The 18,542-nt window shown below is 42.3% G+C and overlaps 1 protein-coding gene across 1 annotated transcript in view; it reads right to left on the minus strand.

The window, feature by feature from the left end:
• LOC145404717 (dyslexia-associated protein KIAA0319-like protein) overlaps positions 1 to 18,542 on the minus strand; it is a 138,487-nt gene that overhangs the window by 92,436 nt on the left and 27,509 nt on the right. The window contains exon 7 of the mRNA XM_080276268.1: positions 6,848 to 6,971. Coding sequence (XP_080132394.1) covers positions 6,848 to 6,971 — 124 coding nt within the window. The remainder of the gene's footprint in view (positions 1 to 6,847; positions 6,972 to 18,542) is intronic.

Genomic DNA, 18,542 nt, shown 5'->3' on the forward strand with positions numbered 1-18,542 from the left:
ATTTATTTCAGTCTTTTATGCGCCTTATTGGTGTGATTTGGGTCTTAAATAGGTGCTATGCATGTCCAGAGGGAGTTGTATAGGTGTTTCTCTGAGTTAGGGTCCATAAGTACAAGTCCATAAGCTGGGGCCCAATATCCGGACAGGACCACTATCCGGACCAGCCTATGGCTCTATTACATCGGATATTGGAGGGATTACTGTATTCTGATTCAATACCAAACAAATTTTTCATTACCAAATTGGTCCACATTTGGTAATGAAAAATACGAAATGGCAACCCTGACAGGGGAGGGGGGAGGGGGAGGAAGGAAGGGGTGAAGGGACCATGGTGTAACAGCTGTTCGGCGCCGCGTGGCAATTTCAAATTACGGGTGGGAAAGAAGTCAGATGTTTCTTAATTTTTTGCGTTTTTTTGGCCCATTTTTGGAATATTGGATCTCGGGACGAAAATGTCCAGTTATTGGGGATGTCTGGAAATTGGGCGTCCGGATATTACAGGGATTACTTATATATATATATATATATATATGTATATATACACACAGAACATAACTGGCATAAATCTGACAAGGGAGTGCTGGCAGTTGCAGTACTGACAGCTTGTGAAGCAATATCCTCCCCAACCCACAGCAAGGGGATTCTAACTACCTTTAAAACCCTATACCTGTAATATATAACTGTTCAAATTTAGAAAAAGAACCTTAAATGCTACAATAAGCATAATGAAATGTCAATGTAGTGTACAGGGATGTACCAATGTTACAATTATTTCCAGAGTACAGTAATGTTAGTTCTTTATGCAGTAAATTGCAATGGCAAAGAACAAGAAGTTAGACCCATTTTTGGAATATCAATAGCCAAATGACTGCAGATTTACTAGAACAATGCCTCCCAGTCAGCTGACTGATCCAAGATGGCCACCCAGTGTTTACATTCACTGTGACTGTTTGTCTTCCAATCCATTTTGTTCATGAAAAGCCACTGAAACACCATTACTATCACTAAATAACAGTGAGAGAGCATAACAAATAGTGCAGTGTGCGATATTAAGTGAAGTGACAAATTTTAAAGTGTGAAATACTGAAGCTCATGACTTGGAAATCTGTGCATACACGACCTTCCAGTCAGCTGATAACGGTATCTCCCAGTCAGCTGATTGAACCAAGATGGTTACCCAGTGTCAAAATTTGCTGTGATCATCTGCCTCTCATTCCATTTTGTGTGTGAAAGGCCACTGAAGGCACCACTGACAATGCCAAAAAACAGTGTCAGTGCATAATAAACACCAGTGCAGTGTGCAGTTTTAAGTGATAAATTTTTGTGTATGAATTAATGAAACGTGCAACTTGGAAACTGTGTCTGACAAGGATGCCACCCCTAGTAGAAAGCACTGTGCTTCTGTGGGAAGCTGAGGGCAATCCTAAAAGGGTATGTTTTTTTTTAAATGGTAAGTGGTAGGTGGGGGCGGTGGTAGGTGGGGGCACCCATCATCCACCCACTTAGTGTAGTGGTACTGAACTCTGTTTTTAGGGTATCTCTACACTGGGTGGCATGCCAAATTATTTCCTGTAAACTAAGAAAGAACTTACAATGCTGGGTGGTAACCTTATAACCAACCCACACGTGTTCCCTACATGACAGCAAGTGGGTTGGCGGAGGGTTAGTGCCCCTCCCTGGAAAATAACGAACTAAAAATACGAACATGAAGCCTCGGACAAGGACTGACCAAAAGATGACGACTAAGGACCAAACAAAGGACATGATACAAATGGCGACTTGGAATGTAAGGGGTGCAACTGACGAGAAGAAAGAGAGAGAGACTGTCCAGGTGCCTGAGGGTGTGAAAGTGGATGTATGTGGATTAACTGACTCTAAATAGTGAGGTGAGAGTGTGAGAGAATGGGAGTATGTATGGGGTATAATTATGTATGGGAGTAGGTGAGAATGAGAGGGCAAATGAAGGAGTATGTATTGTTGTGAGTAACAGACGGAAGGAAAATATAAATGAGTATGGGTCAGTTGGCTCAAGGATTGTGTGGGTAAGATTGAAAGCTGAACTACGAATGTGGGCAATTGTGTGCGTGTATACACCAACGCAAGATCGTACAAGCAGAGTGAGAGAAGAGTTCTGGACAAATGTGGAAGTGCGCATGGAAAAGTTTGAAAGGAATGAGACAGTGTTTTTGATTGGTGATATGAATGGTAAAGTAGGGAATGGGAAGGTGGATGGAGTAGTTGGTGAATGGGGTGTGCGTGCTGAGATTGATGATGAGAATGGCAGTGCTTTCGTGGATATCTGTCCCGGGGGGGGGGGGGTGATAGCCAATACCCTCTTCAGGCACTAAATGATCCACAGGTATACAAGGCGAGTGATGAGAAGTGTGGGTGATGAACCAAATGAAAGGAAGGCAATGACTGACTATGTGTGTGTGGATGAAAGTTTGCAAAGGTGTGTAATGGATGCAAGAGCATATAGATGTTGGGGGAGTGGACTTTCTGATCACCACTTGGTAGTGGTCAGAATCAAGGCCCAAGTAAAATGGAGAAATAGAGGAAGGAAAGGACAAGGAGGAAGGAGTAGATGTAAAGAGAGTGGAAAGGTTACAAGAGCATGAGAAAAAGGCAGAACAGAAGAGAGAAGTGGAGGAACGACTGGGTAAATATGAATTGGAGCAGATCGGGGACATGGAAGGTGTGTGCAAGATATTTACTGAAAAAAATATGTGCAGCATGTGATGTGGTGTGTGGGGTGAAGAGAAAACGAAATGGGGTGCAAGGAACAGTATGGTGGAATGAAGAGGCGAGACAGGCTGTGGCACAAAAGAAGAAGGCATATAATGAATGGATGAGAAATAGGGGCATGGAAGAAGTTGAGAGATGGAAGAGAGAGTTATATGTAGAAATGAAGAGAGAGAAGAAAAGATTAGTAAGAGAGAGTAAGACAGTGGATGAGGAATTTGGAAGGAATTTGAGTGTAAAGTGGAGGGAATGTAAGAAAATGTTCTGGAAATAGGTAAAGAGAGTTAGACAGGGTAGCAATGAAGTTAGTGGGGGAGTGAAAAATCAAAATGGCTGATTACTAGTGGAGAAGGGAGAAAAAGTGAGCAGATGGAGAGAACACTTTAAGGAATTGTTGAACATAGAGAATGTAAGTAATGTGAGTATACGTGGCTGGGGAATGGCTGGGAGGAGGGAGGTGAGAAGACAGGAAGAAATCAGTTGGATGGAAGTTGTGGAAGCAATGAAGAAAGTCAAAATGGGGAAAGCCCCAGGAATTGATGGTGTGTGTGGTGAAATGCTGAAGCATGGGGGAGTAGTGGCTTGGATGTGGAAATGTGAAGATTGGCCTGAGAGGAAGGCAGAGTCCCAGAGGATTGGAAATCAGGTATAATTATTCCCCTGTACAAAGGAATGGGGTTGTAAAGGAGGTGCAGGGTAGGGCAGTGGATGTGGGGGTGGCTCTAATGAATGAGGGTGACATTTGGAAGATTCCGGTGTTGCTGTTTGCTGATGATACAATACTGTTGAGTGAAGATGAATGGGAGTTGCAAGGTTTGGTGAATGAATTTGGGACAGTGTGTAGGAGGAGGAAGCTGAAAGTTAATGTAAACAAAAGTAAAGTTATGGTGTTTGAGAGGAATGAAGTCACAGAATGTACAGTGAGGTTGGATGGTGAGGATATGGAGAGTGTGAGTGCATTCAAGTACTTGGGTAGTGTGATGAGTAAGGATGGAACTTTGGGGGATGAAGTGCATGAAAGGGTACAGCAGGGAAGGAAGGATTGTTGGTTCACTGAAAGCAGTGATGAGAAATAGGAAGGTGAGTATGGAAGTTAAGAAGTCACTGCATGATAGTATTGTGATCCCTACCCTGACGTATGGAAGCGAGGCGTGGACCTTGCAAGAGGGGAACAAGTCAAGAGTGAGAGCAGTGGAAATGAGGTACTTGAAAGGAGCATGTGGAGTGACATGGAGGGACAGGTTGACGAATGGAGAAGTGAAGGAATGTTGTGGGGTGGATGTGGATGTGGTTGAGATTAGGAGAAATACACTGAGGTGGTTTGGACATGTGGAGAGAAGGGAGAATGAAAGACTGACTAAGAGGGTGTATGTACTGTAGGTGAGGTGGAGGGAGGGAGAGGGAGGGGTAGACCGAGGATGAGGTGGAGGGATGGAGTTGAGAGGTATAAGAGGGAGGCAGGAGTGAGTTGGGGGGAAGGTAGTCAAATGATGGGTGACAGAGCGACTTGGAGGCGTTTTGTTTGCGGCCACCCTTTGCGGGATTAAGGCGTCGGGCTATAGATAGATAGATAGATAGACAAAGGAAAAGGGGAAAAAGAAGCGTGTGGTAATCATAAGGGATTTATCTTCTTAGTGTAATAGGAAAAGTATATGGTAGGATACTTATTGACAGAGTTTGGGAAATAACAGAGGAATTATCTGGAGAAGAACAAGGAGGTTTTAGGATGGCCAGAAGTTGTGTCAATCAAATATTCATTCTTAGGTTTATGATGGAAAAGTTTCTAGAGAAGGGAAGGAAGTTGTAAGCACTCATCATGGATTTGGAGAAAGCACATGACAGGGTGGATAGACAAAGAATGTGGAAAGTGTTAAAAATATATGGAGAAATTGGAAAAATGTACGTATCCTATATTTTTTTACCCATTCTGTAAATTAACAGTGTAAGGGAACAATAAAGCAAGCAAAAAATACAAATCCAACTAACCATTTACCAACACTGTCCTAACTCTGATATCTGTAATTTCTGGCATGTACTATAATACTGTATACTGTATATATTTACTTAACCTCAGATATGGGGAGAAAGTAGTAATGTACCTGGTAATGTACTGAGACTTTCATTATGTTAGCAACCAAAGCAGTTGCTGCATGAATCAACTACAGTATACACTTGAACTGCATGTGATATTACTTCAAGAAGCACCCCATTAACAAAACAAAACAAAAAATGTCATTAATTTAATTACTTCCAGTGGCAAGATTGCCACACACATATTACTCAACTAGACAAAGGCAGAAGTTTATAGGCTTCCCCTCAAATGTGATAACTACACCAATGAGCTGGCTAACAATGCTGATACTGTTGCCATTTCAAAAATCTGGCTGATACTGTTGCCATTCAAAAATCTATTGAGAAATTCTACCGATAGTCTGAAATTAACTTCAGGGCACAATTCATTATCATAACTCCAAATATTATGTGCCAAGTAGCCACCTCATTACACCTGAAATTTTGTTTACTCAGTATTCTCTACAGAAACGTTTAGTCTTGTAAAACAGCCCTAGATACATCAAATATTTTACCCTGCCAAGGAAAATTTTATTCCTGAATTATTCAGTGTTTATAAATGGAAAAACCAGCTATTCTGTTTATGAATATTAAAGTTTGTTACATGAAAGGGGGGATTCTGGTGGCATTTATCCTCCTGCATCATTCCAATACTATTTTACGCCATAACCAGGTGATGATCACCTGGCATGAACAGGAAATTTATTTATGGTAGGAAACAGGGGAACGCCAGACGCTCACGTTTGGCAATAGTGGCGTTTAGTTTTTATAGTATGGCCCTTAATGGCAGCTCTCCCTGCCTCTCAATCTCTAGCAACCTCTCTATTTAGTCCCTTATCCCTGAGATTACACTCTTTGACCTCAACCCAGTTCTTTTTCCATCCACCTTTCATAAATCTACCCTTAACATTCATACCTCTCACCCTCTGCACTCAGCTGCCATCCTCTATCCTCTCCACATGCCCAAACCATCTAAATCTACCCCCTTCTCATCACACCACCAATAAATTCAAGTCCCATCCTTCCTCTCAACTCCTCATTCAGTTCTAACCTCCCCCTGACCTGCCATCCAAAGATGAACTAAACATCCATTTAATCATTATCATCTCTATGACTGAGCCTACAAATATCCTCCTCCTTTACTGCCTAAGTGCCAATACTGCCCAGCATTACACTCCTAACATATGCTGCATGCAGGGACCCCTTGGCACGCAGGGAGAGCCCTATTAACATCAAGAGGGGAAACAACTTCCTGAACTTCTTCCAACCACTCCTCATCCTTGCCATTAAGCTAGCTCCAGGCCAACCTCTGGCACCTATCATGTCTCCCAAACAACAAAACTCTTCCACACACCCAACAGATTCTCAAGCAACATTACACCTTTCCTATCTCTCTGTCTATGCATGCATTCCCCTACACATTGCACACACAAAATTAACATTGTTTTGCAGCCTATTTCTAATACCACTACATGTCTTATGAACCCAGTTTATCACAAACACCGCACAAGATGGAATTGCGTCCCACACCCTTGTGGCAAACTGCACATGGCCACACTCCCCTTGCTTTGACAGTACAGCCACCTGTCCTGGATATTATTACTATTATTTATCCGTGTTTACTCACACCCTTGTATTCCATTCCAACCCTCCACGACCTAAATCTTTCCGGTGCTATCCCCTCATTCTCCACAATCAACAATCAGCATACAGCATCTCCCATAACAGTCCAGTTCTGAGGTTAAGTGAGAGAGCTTTAAGCACCATGATAAATAACAATGGGCTTAAACTGACCCCTAATGGATACTAACATTCACAAAAACTAATCAACCAAGCCTCCACTCCCAAAGTATAAATATGATTATCCCAATGCAAGACCTACTTACATGTTCATGACAATCCAGGGTATTTTGAAGAGTATACTTACAGGTACCCATCTTTTTTTACTTTTTAATTATGGAGGCTGTTGCTAATGTTGTAAAATATACAATGTTTCATCCAGAAAATATAGCTCTGTCCATTGAAACATACTCACCAGGGGCAAATAAATTATTTTATCACCACCGGCATTTGCTGTTGGTGGGTAGTCTGTTTCTTTTATAACATTTACAATAGTCTTTGCAGTCCCCTCCAGTCCTTCCTTGTCCTTGACTCGCAACCTAGAAAAAGTACATCAATGTAAAGATTTAAAAAAAAAAAGTTCAAAACCCATTTTCACTCAGAGCAATCAAGTTCTGGAAGCACCGCTGGAACAGGTTATCAAAGCCACTCATATCACCATGCGAATATTAAAGTGGTGGCTCAAGGAATATATCACATACTCACAGATCTGAACAGTCAATGTAATACTACCAGTACTTGTCTTAATTATAATCCTAAATGAGGCATGACAGTTTTCCCTTAAAGATGTAAATTTCTTCTCCCTATGTTCTGGTTACATACCCCACACAGGGTCTGTATGTCAGTGTTCATATTTTCTTTGTGTGGACTCACTTGGTGTGACCTAATAAGCATGAGCACACTTACTAATGGTCCAGTCTTTCCTACAGGAGACCCTAAAAAGAATACGCAAGACCAATGATGAAAGGGCAAAACTATGAGGCCTAAAACTTTGTCTACCTGGACAGAGATGATGAGGACACATATGTATGGTATGATAAATAAGGCTCTGCTCACAAGGGCAGGTGTAGTGTTACACAAGACAGTGTTTGAAACTACTTGGCTATATATTCTATTTCCCTACTATGCACATTTCCATTGTACAATTTATCTATTATGGAACATGTGGAAGTTCAAGGCCATAAAGTTAGTACAAAATTACCAGAATGCACATAACACAAACATCAGCTCTGAATAGCCCAAATATGGTACAAAGCCATTGTGCAACCTTGTTACTATAGCAGGAGACACATAACTGTGTAAAGGGTCACTGCACACCCACACCACTAACATTAAACTCCCACCACTGGCCAGTCTGCTCACCCAATATGCAGCCAACTCACCACTACCCAGTCTGCTCACCCAATATGCAGCCAACTCATCACTGCCCAATCTGCTCACCCAATATGCAGCCAACCTACCTTTGCCCAGCCTGCTCACCCAATATGCAGCCAACCTCAACTTCATTACCTGTTCCAAGAGCAGCCTCATGTTCTACATTCTTTTTGTCATTTTCTACCACTCATCGTACCTCTTCAAGGGTCAGCCACGAGAACCTGCAAGGCCCTTACCCAAAAGACAGTGTCAATCATTCTGCAATGTCAAGGCATAGAGAGGATGGAAACTGCAAATATTTTGTTATGAACAATTCAACATTCTGCACTTTTCTGAAGATCACGGAAATGATTCCGGCACCAGTGACGTCATACAGCTGTTGGTTTCTTGACGGGATCATTTGTGTGATAACAAAATATTACTCATGAAAGAGCTGTATCTGGGTCTGTATGTGCAACAGAATGACAGACAAGGTGTTCCCCTCCACTTAACACACTCATCACCAGGTATAGTTATTTTACATGGCAGCAGCACAGAAGTTCAGGATGGATCCTAGTGTTTTCAGAGTACCTGACAGGCAGTTTGCGTCATTCAGCAAGCAGAAGGAGCTCTGGGACAACTGGCTGCTGGGTGAACATGCCTATGCTGACGGAGGTGCTGCATCACAGTTTCTGTTGGTCCTGAGAGGGGTCACAGGAGGGTGGAGTTTCAGGCAGAACCATGATGCTTTCAAGGAAGCTGGTGGGCAGTTTGTTTTATTTGTGGTCTGCATCATTCATAAAGATGAAGAGACTGAGGAATGCTAGACTGCTGGGTGAACAAGCCACTGCTGACAAAGCTGCTGTATCACAATTCCCTATGATCATGAACATAGTCACAGAAGAAGGCAGGGATATGACAATACTGGTATCAAGTCTATTATCTACCAGATATATAATCTACAATCTGGATGAGACAGGTCCAGTCTGGAAATGATACGAAGTTTTCCATACATCACCAAGAGGCTCACACATGGAAGAGGCCAGAAGGTGGAGAAACAGAAAATGTCAATAATTTTCACAATCAATCAATTTACAGCCAAAAGCTCAAGCCCCCAGTCCAGCATTATGCCAAGTACCCAAGCTGTTTTAAATACCACATTATGAAAAATTCAGGTGTGAGCTGGTGCCATAACCAACAGGGTTGGATGACACCATCTACAGTATGTGCTTGGTGGTCTGACTGACACTTTGTGCCTGGGTCTTAAAAGAAGTGCTAAGAACTGGGGTTACCCAAGGTGCTTTGACAATGTCCCCTGACACTCCATCTTCCTAAAGGAAGACACCTTAATGTTTAACTGATGTTCCTGCCACCCAAGATCGATTCTTGCCACCTAAAATGACATCGCTCATCCAGTCTTCAGAAAGTCTGGATTGCGATTTGCACGCTCCAACATGTCTCGAGCAACATTCACCCACAGAGCTGTTGTTCACGTGAATAGAGCTTTGGAAAGAACTTGGCGGCAACTCTTCACATGCCCAAATCATTCATTAAAATTCTGTATGCTGACCCATCGCTGATTCCAATTTCATTAGCTATTTCTCTGATGGTCAGCTGACGATTTCCCATGACCAAATCGCAGACTTTCTTCACATTTTCAGCACTCCTGCTTGCTGATGGCCTCCAAGGACAAGAATCGCTCTCATCTGACATACGGCCATTTACTGAATGAATGTACCACTCCTTTATTTCCATTACCTCCATGGCTTCATTCCAAACCAGAGGGGCACTCAGTGGAGTACATTTCTCCTACAAGGTCAACGTACTTTCCAAACCAATCTTCATAATGGGTTAGGTTTTCCTATCACTGATTAAAGATTCACAAAAAGTGTTCTCCAGATCCAGAATCTGTAATACGACCTGAATCGGTCGCAAAAGTTAACTTACTGTTCCCTGGGTCATGGGCTATCTACTCAACAAATTTAGTCCAAATCTCACTATTAGTGGTAGGCTGGGGCACCCATCATCCACCCACTTAGTGCATTGATACTCTGTTTTTAGGGTACCTCTACACTGAGTGGCAAGCCAAATTATTTCCTGTAAACCAGGAATGGATTTATAATGCTGGGTGGTAACCTTATAACCAATCAACAAGCGTTCCCAATGTGACACAAGTGGGTTGGCGGAGGGTTAGTGCCCCTCCCTGGAAAACAACTAACAAAAAATAAGAACAAAAAGCCTCAGACCAGGACTGACCATGAGGTGAGGACTAAGGACTGAACAAAGGACACGATACAGATGGCAACTTGGAATGTAAGGGGTGCAAATGATGAGGTGAAAGAAAGAGAGATTGTCCAGGTGCTTGAAGGTGCAAAAATGGATGTATGTGGGTTAACAGAAACTAAATGGAGAGGTAAGAGTGCGAGAGAATGGGAGTATGGATGGGGTATATGTGCAGAAGTAGGTGACAATGAGAGGGCAAAAGAAGGAGTGTTTATTGTTGTGAGTAACATATGGAAGGAGAACATATAGAGAGTATGGGTCAGTTGGCTCGAGGAATGTGTGGGTAAGATTGAAAGTTGGGCTACAAATGTGACTGATTGTGTGCGTGTATGCACCAATGCAAGATCGTGCAAGCAGAGTGAGAGAAGAGTTCTGGACAAATGTGGAAGCAAGCATGTAAAAGTTTGAAAGGAATGAGAGAGTCTTTTTGATTGGAGATAAGAATAGAAAAGTAGGGAATGGGACGATGGATGGAGTAGTTGGTGAGTGGGGTGTGCCTGCTGAGATGGATGAGAATGGCAGTGCTTTAGTGGACATTTGTGTTGGGGGGGGGGTGATAGCTGATACCCTCTTCAGGCACAAAATGATCAACAGGTATACATGGCAAGTGATGAGATGGGTGGGTGGTGACCTGAATGAACGGCAGGCAATGATTGAATATGTCTGTGTGGATGAAAGGATGGGAAGGTGCATAATGGATGAATGAGTATATAGAGGCTGGAGGAGTGGACTTTCGGACCACTACTTGGTGGTGGTCAGAATTAAAGTCCAAATAAAATGGAGAAATAGAAGTAGGGAAAGACAGGAGGAAGTATAACAGTACATACAAGAGGAGTGGGAAAGTTACAAGAGGATGGAAAAAAGGCAGAATATAAGAGGGAAGTGAAGGAGCGATTGGGTAAATATAGACTGGAGCAGATGGGGGACATGGAAGGTGTATGCAAGATATTCACAGAATAAATCTGTGCAGCATGTGAGGCGGTGTGTGGGGTGAAGAGAAGATGGAAGGGGGTGCAGGGAACAGCATGGTGGAATGAAAAGGTGAGAGAGGCTGTGGCACAAGAGAAGAAAGCATATAATGAATGGATGAGAAACAGAGGAAGGGAAGAAGTTGAGAGATGGAAGAAAGAGTTATATGTAGAGAGGAAGAGAGAGGTGAAAAGATTAGTAAGAGAGAGTAAGAAGAGAGTGGATGAGGAATTTGGAAGGAACCTGAGTGTAAAGTGCAGGGAATGTAAGAAAATGTTCTGGAAAGTGGTAAAGAAAGTTGAACAGGGTGCCAATGAAGTTAGCTGGGGAGTGAAAGATAAAAATGGTTGATTACTAGTGGAGAAGGGAGAAAAAGTGAGCAGATTAAGAGAACACTTTAAGGAATTGTTGAACACAGAGAATGAAAGCAATGCAAGTATATGTGGCAGGGGAATGGCTGGAAGAAAGAGAGATGTGAGAGGAGAAGAAGAAATCAGTAGGAGGGAAGTTGTGGAGGCAATGAAGAAAGTTAAAATGGGGAAAGCCCCAGGAATTGATGGAGTGTGTGGCAAAATGCTGAAGCATGGGGGAGAGATAGTAGTAGAATGGATATGGAAGATGTGCAGATTGGCCTGGGATGAAGGCAGAGTCCCAGAGAATTGGAAGGCAGGTATAATTATTCTCCTGTACAATGGAAAAGGGAAAAAAGAAATGTGTGGAAGTCATAGGGGCACATGTCTTTTTGGTGTAATAGGAAAACATATATGGTAGGATACTTATTGACAGTGTTAGGGAAATAACAGATGAATTAGTTGGACAAGAACAGGGAGGCTTTAGGAAGGGAAAAGGTTGTGTAGATCAGATATTCATTCTTAGATCTTTAGTGGAAAAGTTTCTAGAGAAGGGAAAGATGTTGTATGCAGCCTTCATGGATTTGGAGAAAGCATATGACAGGGTGGATAGACAAGGATTGTGGAAAGTATTAAGAATATATGGAGTAGATGGGAAGTTGCTGAAGGCCATGAAGAGTATGTATGAGAGTGTTAAGGCTGCAGTGTGTGTGGATAGTGAACTGAGTGAATTTTTCTATCTGAAAGTTGGATTGTTAACAAACAGGGGAGCATGCCGACTGCCAGGGGAATTTGCCTGCACGTTTCAAACTTTGCCACACCTGCGCCATAGGTATTTAATGCCTGTGGTTCATTTGGGGGGGTCTGGCACCTTGCTGTGTCATAGAAAACCACGCCATAGAAGCACGCACCATAGGCGACTTGACTGTACATACGTATTTACATATATACCAGCATATGTATTATACATACATACAGACATATATATATATATATATATATATATATATATATATAAAGTGAACATACTGTATAAGAAGTGTTTTACTCAACCATACTGAACATCAGTCATTCTGTGTGTATGTGTATGTATTTACCTAACTGTATTTACCTAATTGTGATATACAGGAAATGAGATACGCTCGTGGGGTCCCGTCTCTGTTTCTCAGTAAGTCAAATTTAGCTTTAAACTCGTTTAAGCTTTTAGACTGGACGATCTCTTAGTCCAGGCTATACCACAGGTCTATGCAAATGTAAGGAAAACTATACTGTATTTCTTTATATCCTTCAAGCAGCTTGGCTTCTTCAATTTCATTCCGTGTCTTCTTGTTACTCTCTTATCCCATACAAACAGATCTTCTCTGTCAATTTTATCTGCTCCCATCATGGTTCTGAACATTGCAATCATGTTGCCCCTCTTTCTCCTTTCCCCTAAGAAAGGCAAAATTCAGCTTTTCCAGCCTCTCTCTGTATGACAGATCTGCCAGACTGGGGACCATCTTGGTTGCTGTTCTTTGTATTCTCTCTATCTATATATCTATTGCCAGACGCCTCAATCCCGTTTGGGGTGGTCACAAACAAATCGCCTCCAAGTCGCCCTGTCCCCCGCCATTTCACTGCCCTGCTCCCAACTCACACCCCCCTCTCTCATATACCTCTCCACCCCATCCCTCCATCTCATCCTCGGCCTCCCCCTCCCTCTTTCCCCCTCCACCTCACTCATATACACTCTCTTCGTCAGTCTTTCACCCTCCATCCTCTCCACATGGCCAAACCACCTCAGTGTATTCCTCATAACGCTTCCTATCACATCCACATCCACACCACAACACTCCTTTATATCCTCATTCGTCAGCCTGTCTCTCCACGTGACTCCACAGGCTCCTCTTAAATAACTCATTTCCACTGCTCTCACTCTTGACTTGTGTCCTTCCAACAATGTCCAAGCTTCACTTCCGTACGTTAGAGTTGGCATCACAATACTGTCATGTAGTAACTTTTTCACTTCCATGCTCACTTCCCTGTTTCTTATCACTGCTTTCAAGGAACCAGCAACCTTTCTTCCCTGCTGTACCCTTTCAAGCACTTCACCCTCCAAACCTCCATCCTTACTCATCACACTACCCAAATACTTAAACGTACTCACATTTTCCAATTCCTCACCATCCAACCTCGCTGTACATTCACTAACTTCACCTCTCTCAAAGACCATCACTTTACTCTTCCCTACATTCACCTTTAGATTCCGTTTCTTACACACTCTCTCAAACTCATCCACCAAGCCTTGCAGCTCCCCTTCGTCTTCACTCAACAACACAGTATCATCTGCAAACAACAGTACAGGGAGTTTCCAAACACTATCTTCTCTCACCAGGGCCACTCCAACATCCACTACCCTACCTTGTACCTCTTTTATTACCCCATCCATGTACAGATTGAACAACCATGGAGACATGACACATCCCTGTTTCAAACCAACTTTCAAAGAGAAAAATTCACTTAGTTCACCATCCACACGCACTGCAGCCTTCGCACCATCGTACATACTCTTCACAGCATTCAACAACTTCCCATCTACTCCATATATTCTTAACACTTTCCACAATCCTTGTCTATCCACCCTGTCATATGCTCTCTCCAAATCCATGAAAGCCGCATACAACTTCTTTCCCTTCTCTAGAAACTTTTCCATTAAAGATCTAAGAATGAATATCTGATCTACACAACCTCTTCCCTTCCTAAAGCCTCCCTGTTCTTCTCCAACTAATTTCTCTGTTCTTTCTCTAACTCTGTCTATAAGTATCCTACCATACACTTTTCCTATTATACTAAGAAGACAAATGCCCCTATGATTACCACACACTTCTTTTTCCCCTTTTCCTTTGTACAAGGGAATAATTATACCTGACTTCCAATCCTCCGGGACTCTACCTTCCTCCCAGGCCAATCTGCACATCTTCCACATCCATTCTACTACTACCTCTCCCCCATGCTTCAGCATTTCACCACACACTCCATCAATTCCTGGGGCTTTCCCCGATTAAACATTCTTCATTGCTTCCACAACTTCTATCCTACTGATTTCTTCCTGTCTTCTCACCTCCCTCCTTCTCCCAGCCATTCCCCAGCCACTTATACTCGCATTACTTCCATCCTCTACGTTCAACAATTCCTTAAAGTGTTCTCTCCATCTGCTCACTTTTTCTCCCTGCTCCACTAGTAATCTACCATTTTTATCTTTCACTCCCCTGCTAACTTCACTTCCACCCTGTCTTACTCTTTTCACTTCTCTCCAGAACATTTTCTTACAGTCCCTCCACTTTACACTCAAATTCCTTCCAAATTCCTCATCCACTCTCTTCTTACTCTCTCTTACCAATCTTTTCACCTCTCTCTTCCTTTCCACATATAACTCTCTCTTCCGCCTCTCAACTTCTTCCACGCCCCTATTTCTCATCCATTCATTGTATGCTTTCTTCTTTTGTGCCACAGCCTGTTTCACCTCTTCAGTCCACCACGCTGTTCCTTGCACCCCCCTCCGTCTTCTCTTCCTTACACACACCACATCACATGCTGCACATATTTCTTCTGTAAATATCTTACACATACCTTTCACGTCTCCCATCTGCTCCAATTCATATTTGCCCAATCGTTCCTCCACTTCTCTCTTATACTCTGCCTTTTTCTCATCCTCTTGTAACCTTTCCATTCTCCTTGCAACTACTCCTTCCTCTCGTCTTTCCCTTCTTCTATTCCTCCATCTTACTTGCATCCTAATTCTGGCCACCACCAAGTAGTGGTCAGAAAGTCCACTCCCCCAACCTCTATACACTCTTGCATCCTTTACACATCTTCGCATCCTTTCATCCACACACACATAATCAATCATTGCCTTCCTTTCATTCAGTTCACCACCCACCCTTCTCATCACTCGCCATGTATACCTGTGGATCATTTTATGCCTGAAGAGGGTATTGGCTATCACCAACCCCCTCCCAGCACAAATGTCCACTAACGCACTCTCATTCTCATCTATCTCAGCAGGCACACCCCACTCACCAACTATTCCATCCACCTTCACATTACCAACTTTACCATTCATATCACCAATCAAAAACACTCTCTCATTCCTTCCAAACTTTTCCATGCACACTTCCACATTTGTCCAGAACTCTTCTCTCACTCTTCTAGCACGATCTTGCGTTGGCGCATACACACACACAATCGCCCACATTTGTATTCCAACTTTCAACTTTACCCACACAATCCTTGACCCAACTGATCCATACTGTCTTATGCTCTTCTTCCATCTTTTACTCACAACTATACACACTCCTTCCTTTGCCCTCTCATTCTCATCTACTCCTGCACATATACCCCATCCATACTCCCATTCTCTCACACTTTCTCCTCTCCATTTTGTTTCAGTTATTCCACATACATCCACTTTCGCATCCTCAAGCACCTGGACAATCTCTCTCTCTTTCACCTCATCATTCGCTCCTCTTACATTCCATGTACTCATTACCAAGTCCTTTGTCCGGTCCTGGGTCGTCATCGTTTGGTCAGTCCTTGTCCGAGGCTTCTTGTTTGTTTTTTTAGTTAGTTGTTTTCCGGGGAGGGGCACTAACCCTCCGCCAACCCTTTTAGTCGCCTTTTACAACAAGCAGGGATACTGGGGGAGTATTCTCTCAATCTTGTTTATATCTTACTTTTCATGTGGGTACCACACTACTGCTGCATATTCCAACCTGGGGCGAATCATGGCCACTATCAATTTTTTCATCATCTCCTCGTCCATATAATGAAAGGCTACTCTTATGTTAATCAAGAGTTTATACATCTCTTTACCTGACTTGATAATATGTTTCTCAGGTGACAAGCTATCCTGGACCAGCACTCCCAAATCTATCTCTTCTCTCGCTTTTGTGATTGGTTTATTACCCATCAAATAATTCAGTGATGGCCTCTTGGTACTTTTACCCATTTCCAATATTTTACATTTCTTTGCATTGAATTTCATTTCCCACATCCGGCTCCAATCGTGTATCCTATCGAGATCCTACTGCAGCATTTTACAATCCTCCTCAACTTCTACCTTCCTCAAGATCTTTGCATCATCAGCAAACAGACTTGCATAACTGTTCACTCCATCTACCATATCATTCATGTAAATCAGGAACATTACTGGCGCCAACACCAAGCCCTGTGGGACTCCACTAGTTACTTCCCTCCATCCAGACATCCTACCCTTTATTACTGTCCTCATCTGTCTGTCTCTCAAAAAGTTTCTCATCCATTCCAGAAGGTTTCCCTTCAGTCCTCCTATATGCTCTAGTTTCCACATCAGTCTCTTATGGGGTACCTTGTCAAAGGCCTTCTCCAAATCTACATACGCACAATCCACCCAACCATCTCTCCCCTGTAGCATGTCAACTGCTCTTGAGTAAATGCTCAACAAGTTGGAAACACATGACCTTCCACTTCTGAATCCAAACTGACTTTCAGCCAAAATATTCATCTCTTCCACATATTTTGTCCATCTATCTTTCAGGATTATCTCACACAATTTTGCGACCATGCTGGTCAGGGGTTTTTCCCTGTTTCCTCCCTTATAAATTGGTACCACATTTGCCCTCTTCCATTCTTGAGGCACTTTTCCCTCTTCCAGAGAACACACAATTCAACTGTGCATCTTATCTGCCAGATGTTCTCTGCATTCCTTCAGTACCCAATTAGAGATTCCATCTGGTCCTGGGCTTTCCTTACATCTTGAGTTTCCAGTAATTTATACACTTCCTGTCCTTCCACTTTTATATCTTTTATCACTACATTTCTATTCACTCCCTCCCCTTCCACAAGCTCCTTTTCATTAGTGAAAACCGATTGAAAACATTTGTTCATTATTTCAGCTTGCATTGCCACATCTTTATAGACTTCTCCTTCTACTTTCAGCTTGGTGATTCCTTTCTTTTGTTTCAGTTTGCCACTGACAAATCTATAAAACAGTTTGGGTTCATCCTTACATTTGCCTATTATACCTTTTCCAAAATTCCTTTTCTCCTCTCTACATATTCTTGTGTATTCATTTCTAGTTCTCTTATATTCTTTCTTTGTTCTGTTATTACCTCTCTTTCTCCAGTTGTTCCATGCTGTCTCTCTCTTTCTTTGCTATCATACACCTCCTATTAAACCACTTCTTTTTCCTGATTTCTTTCCCCTTTACTCTTGGCATATATTTTTCCACTCCCAAATTATACAGGTCTAAAAAGTGTGTGTGTGTGTGTGTGTGTGTGTGTGTGTGTGTGTGTGTGTGTGTGTGTGTGTGTGTGTGTGTGTGTGTGTGTGTGTGTGTGTGTGTGTGTGTGTGTGTGTGTGTGTGTGTGTGTGTGTGTGTGTGTGTGTGTGTGTGTGTGTGTGTGTGTGTGTGTGTGTGTCATCCCACTCATTGCTCAGCTTTTCACACTTTAGTTTAATTTAGTTCTCCATCATACAACAATGGCAGACAACAAGAACCACAAGTCTCTTCCTAAGATGGTTCCAATTCACTTCTTTCAATAGAAAATGGTATTTTTTGGTACAAAACAAATGCTATTTTCTTCAGTTAGTTTTACCCCTATGAACTAATAACCAATAATCAAACATAACCCCCTCCATCCCATGATGATTTTTTTTAAATCTTAACCCTGCTATTTCTTAATAATTCTGTTCAGATTAGCTTTTTCTTTTTTTTCCCTGGTGGGGTAGCTGCATCTATTAGTACTTCCTTCACTATTTGGTGATTCTCTTACACTGAATATGACCATTATGAAGTAGCAAAGAAAAACCAGGTGACTCTCTTTGAATATAGCCATAATGAAGTAGCAATGTAAAACTAGATAATACATCATGAGATTCAAAGGGTTAATTAGAAATCAGTGACTGTTTAGAATTTAGATGGCTTGTTAGAGTATATGCTAAGAATATGCTTGAACATAAATTTTTATTGAAAATATATTCTAATGTTAATACACCTGGACCAGGATACACAAACGCACTTACGGTCAGTTCCCTGTCGTAACTCTGGTTCTGATGTGCAGGAAGTACACGAGGGCTGTCGAATCTTCCTCCTTCTCCTGTTGTAGCTTCATAAATATGTCTTATTTACCAGATAAA

Source organism: Coenobita brevimanus, chromosome 64, assembly GCF_032717465.1.
Source record: "Coenobita brevimanus isolate Jiangsu-jjx chromosome 64, ASM3271746v2, whole genome shotgun sequence".
Lineage (NCBI taxonomy): Eukaryota > Metazoa > Arthropoda > Malacostraca > Decapoda > Coenobitidae > Coenobita > Coenobita brevimanus.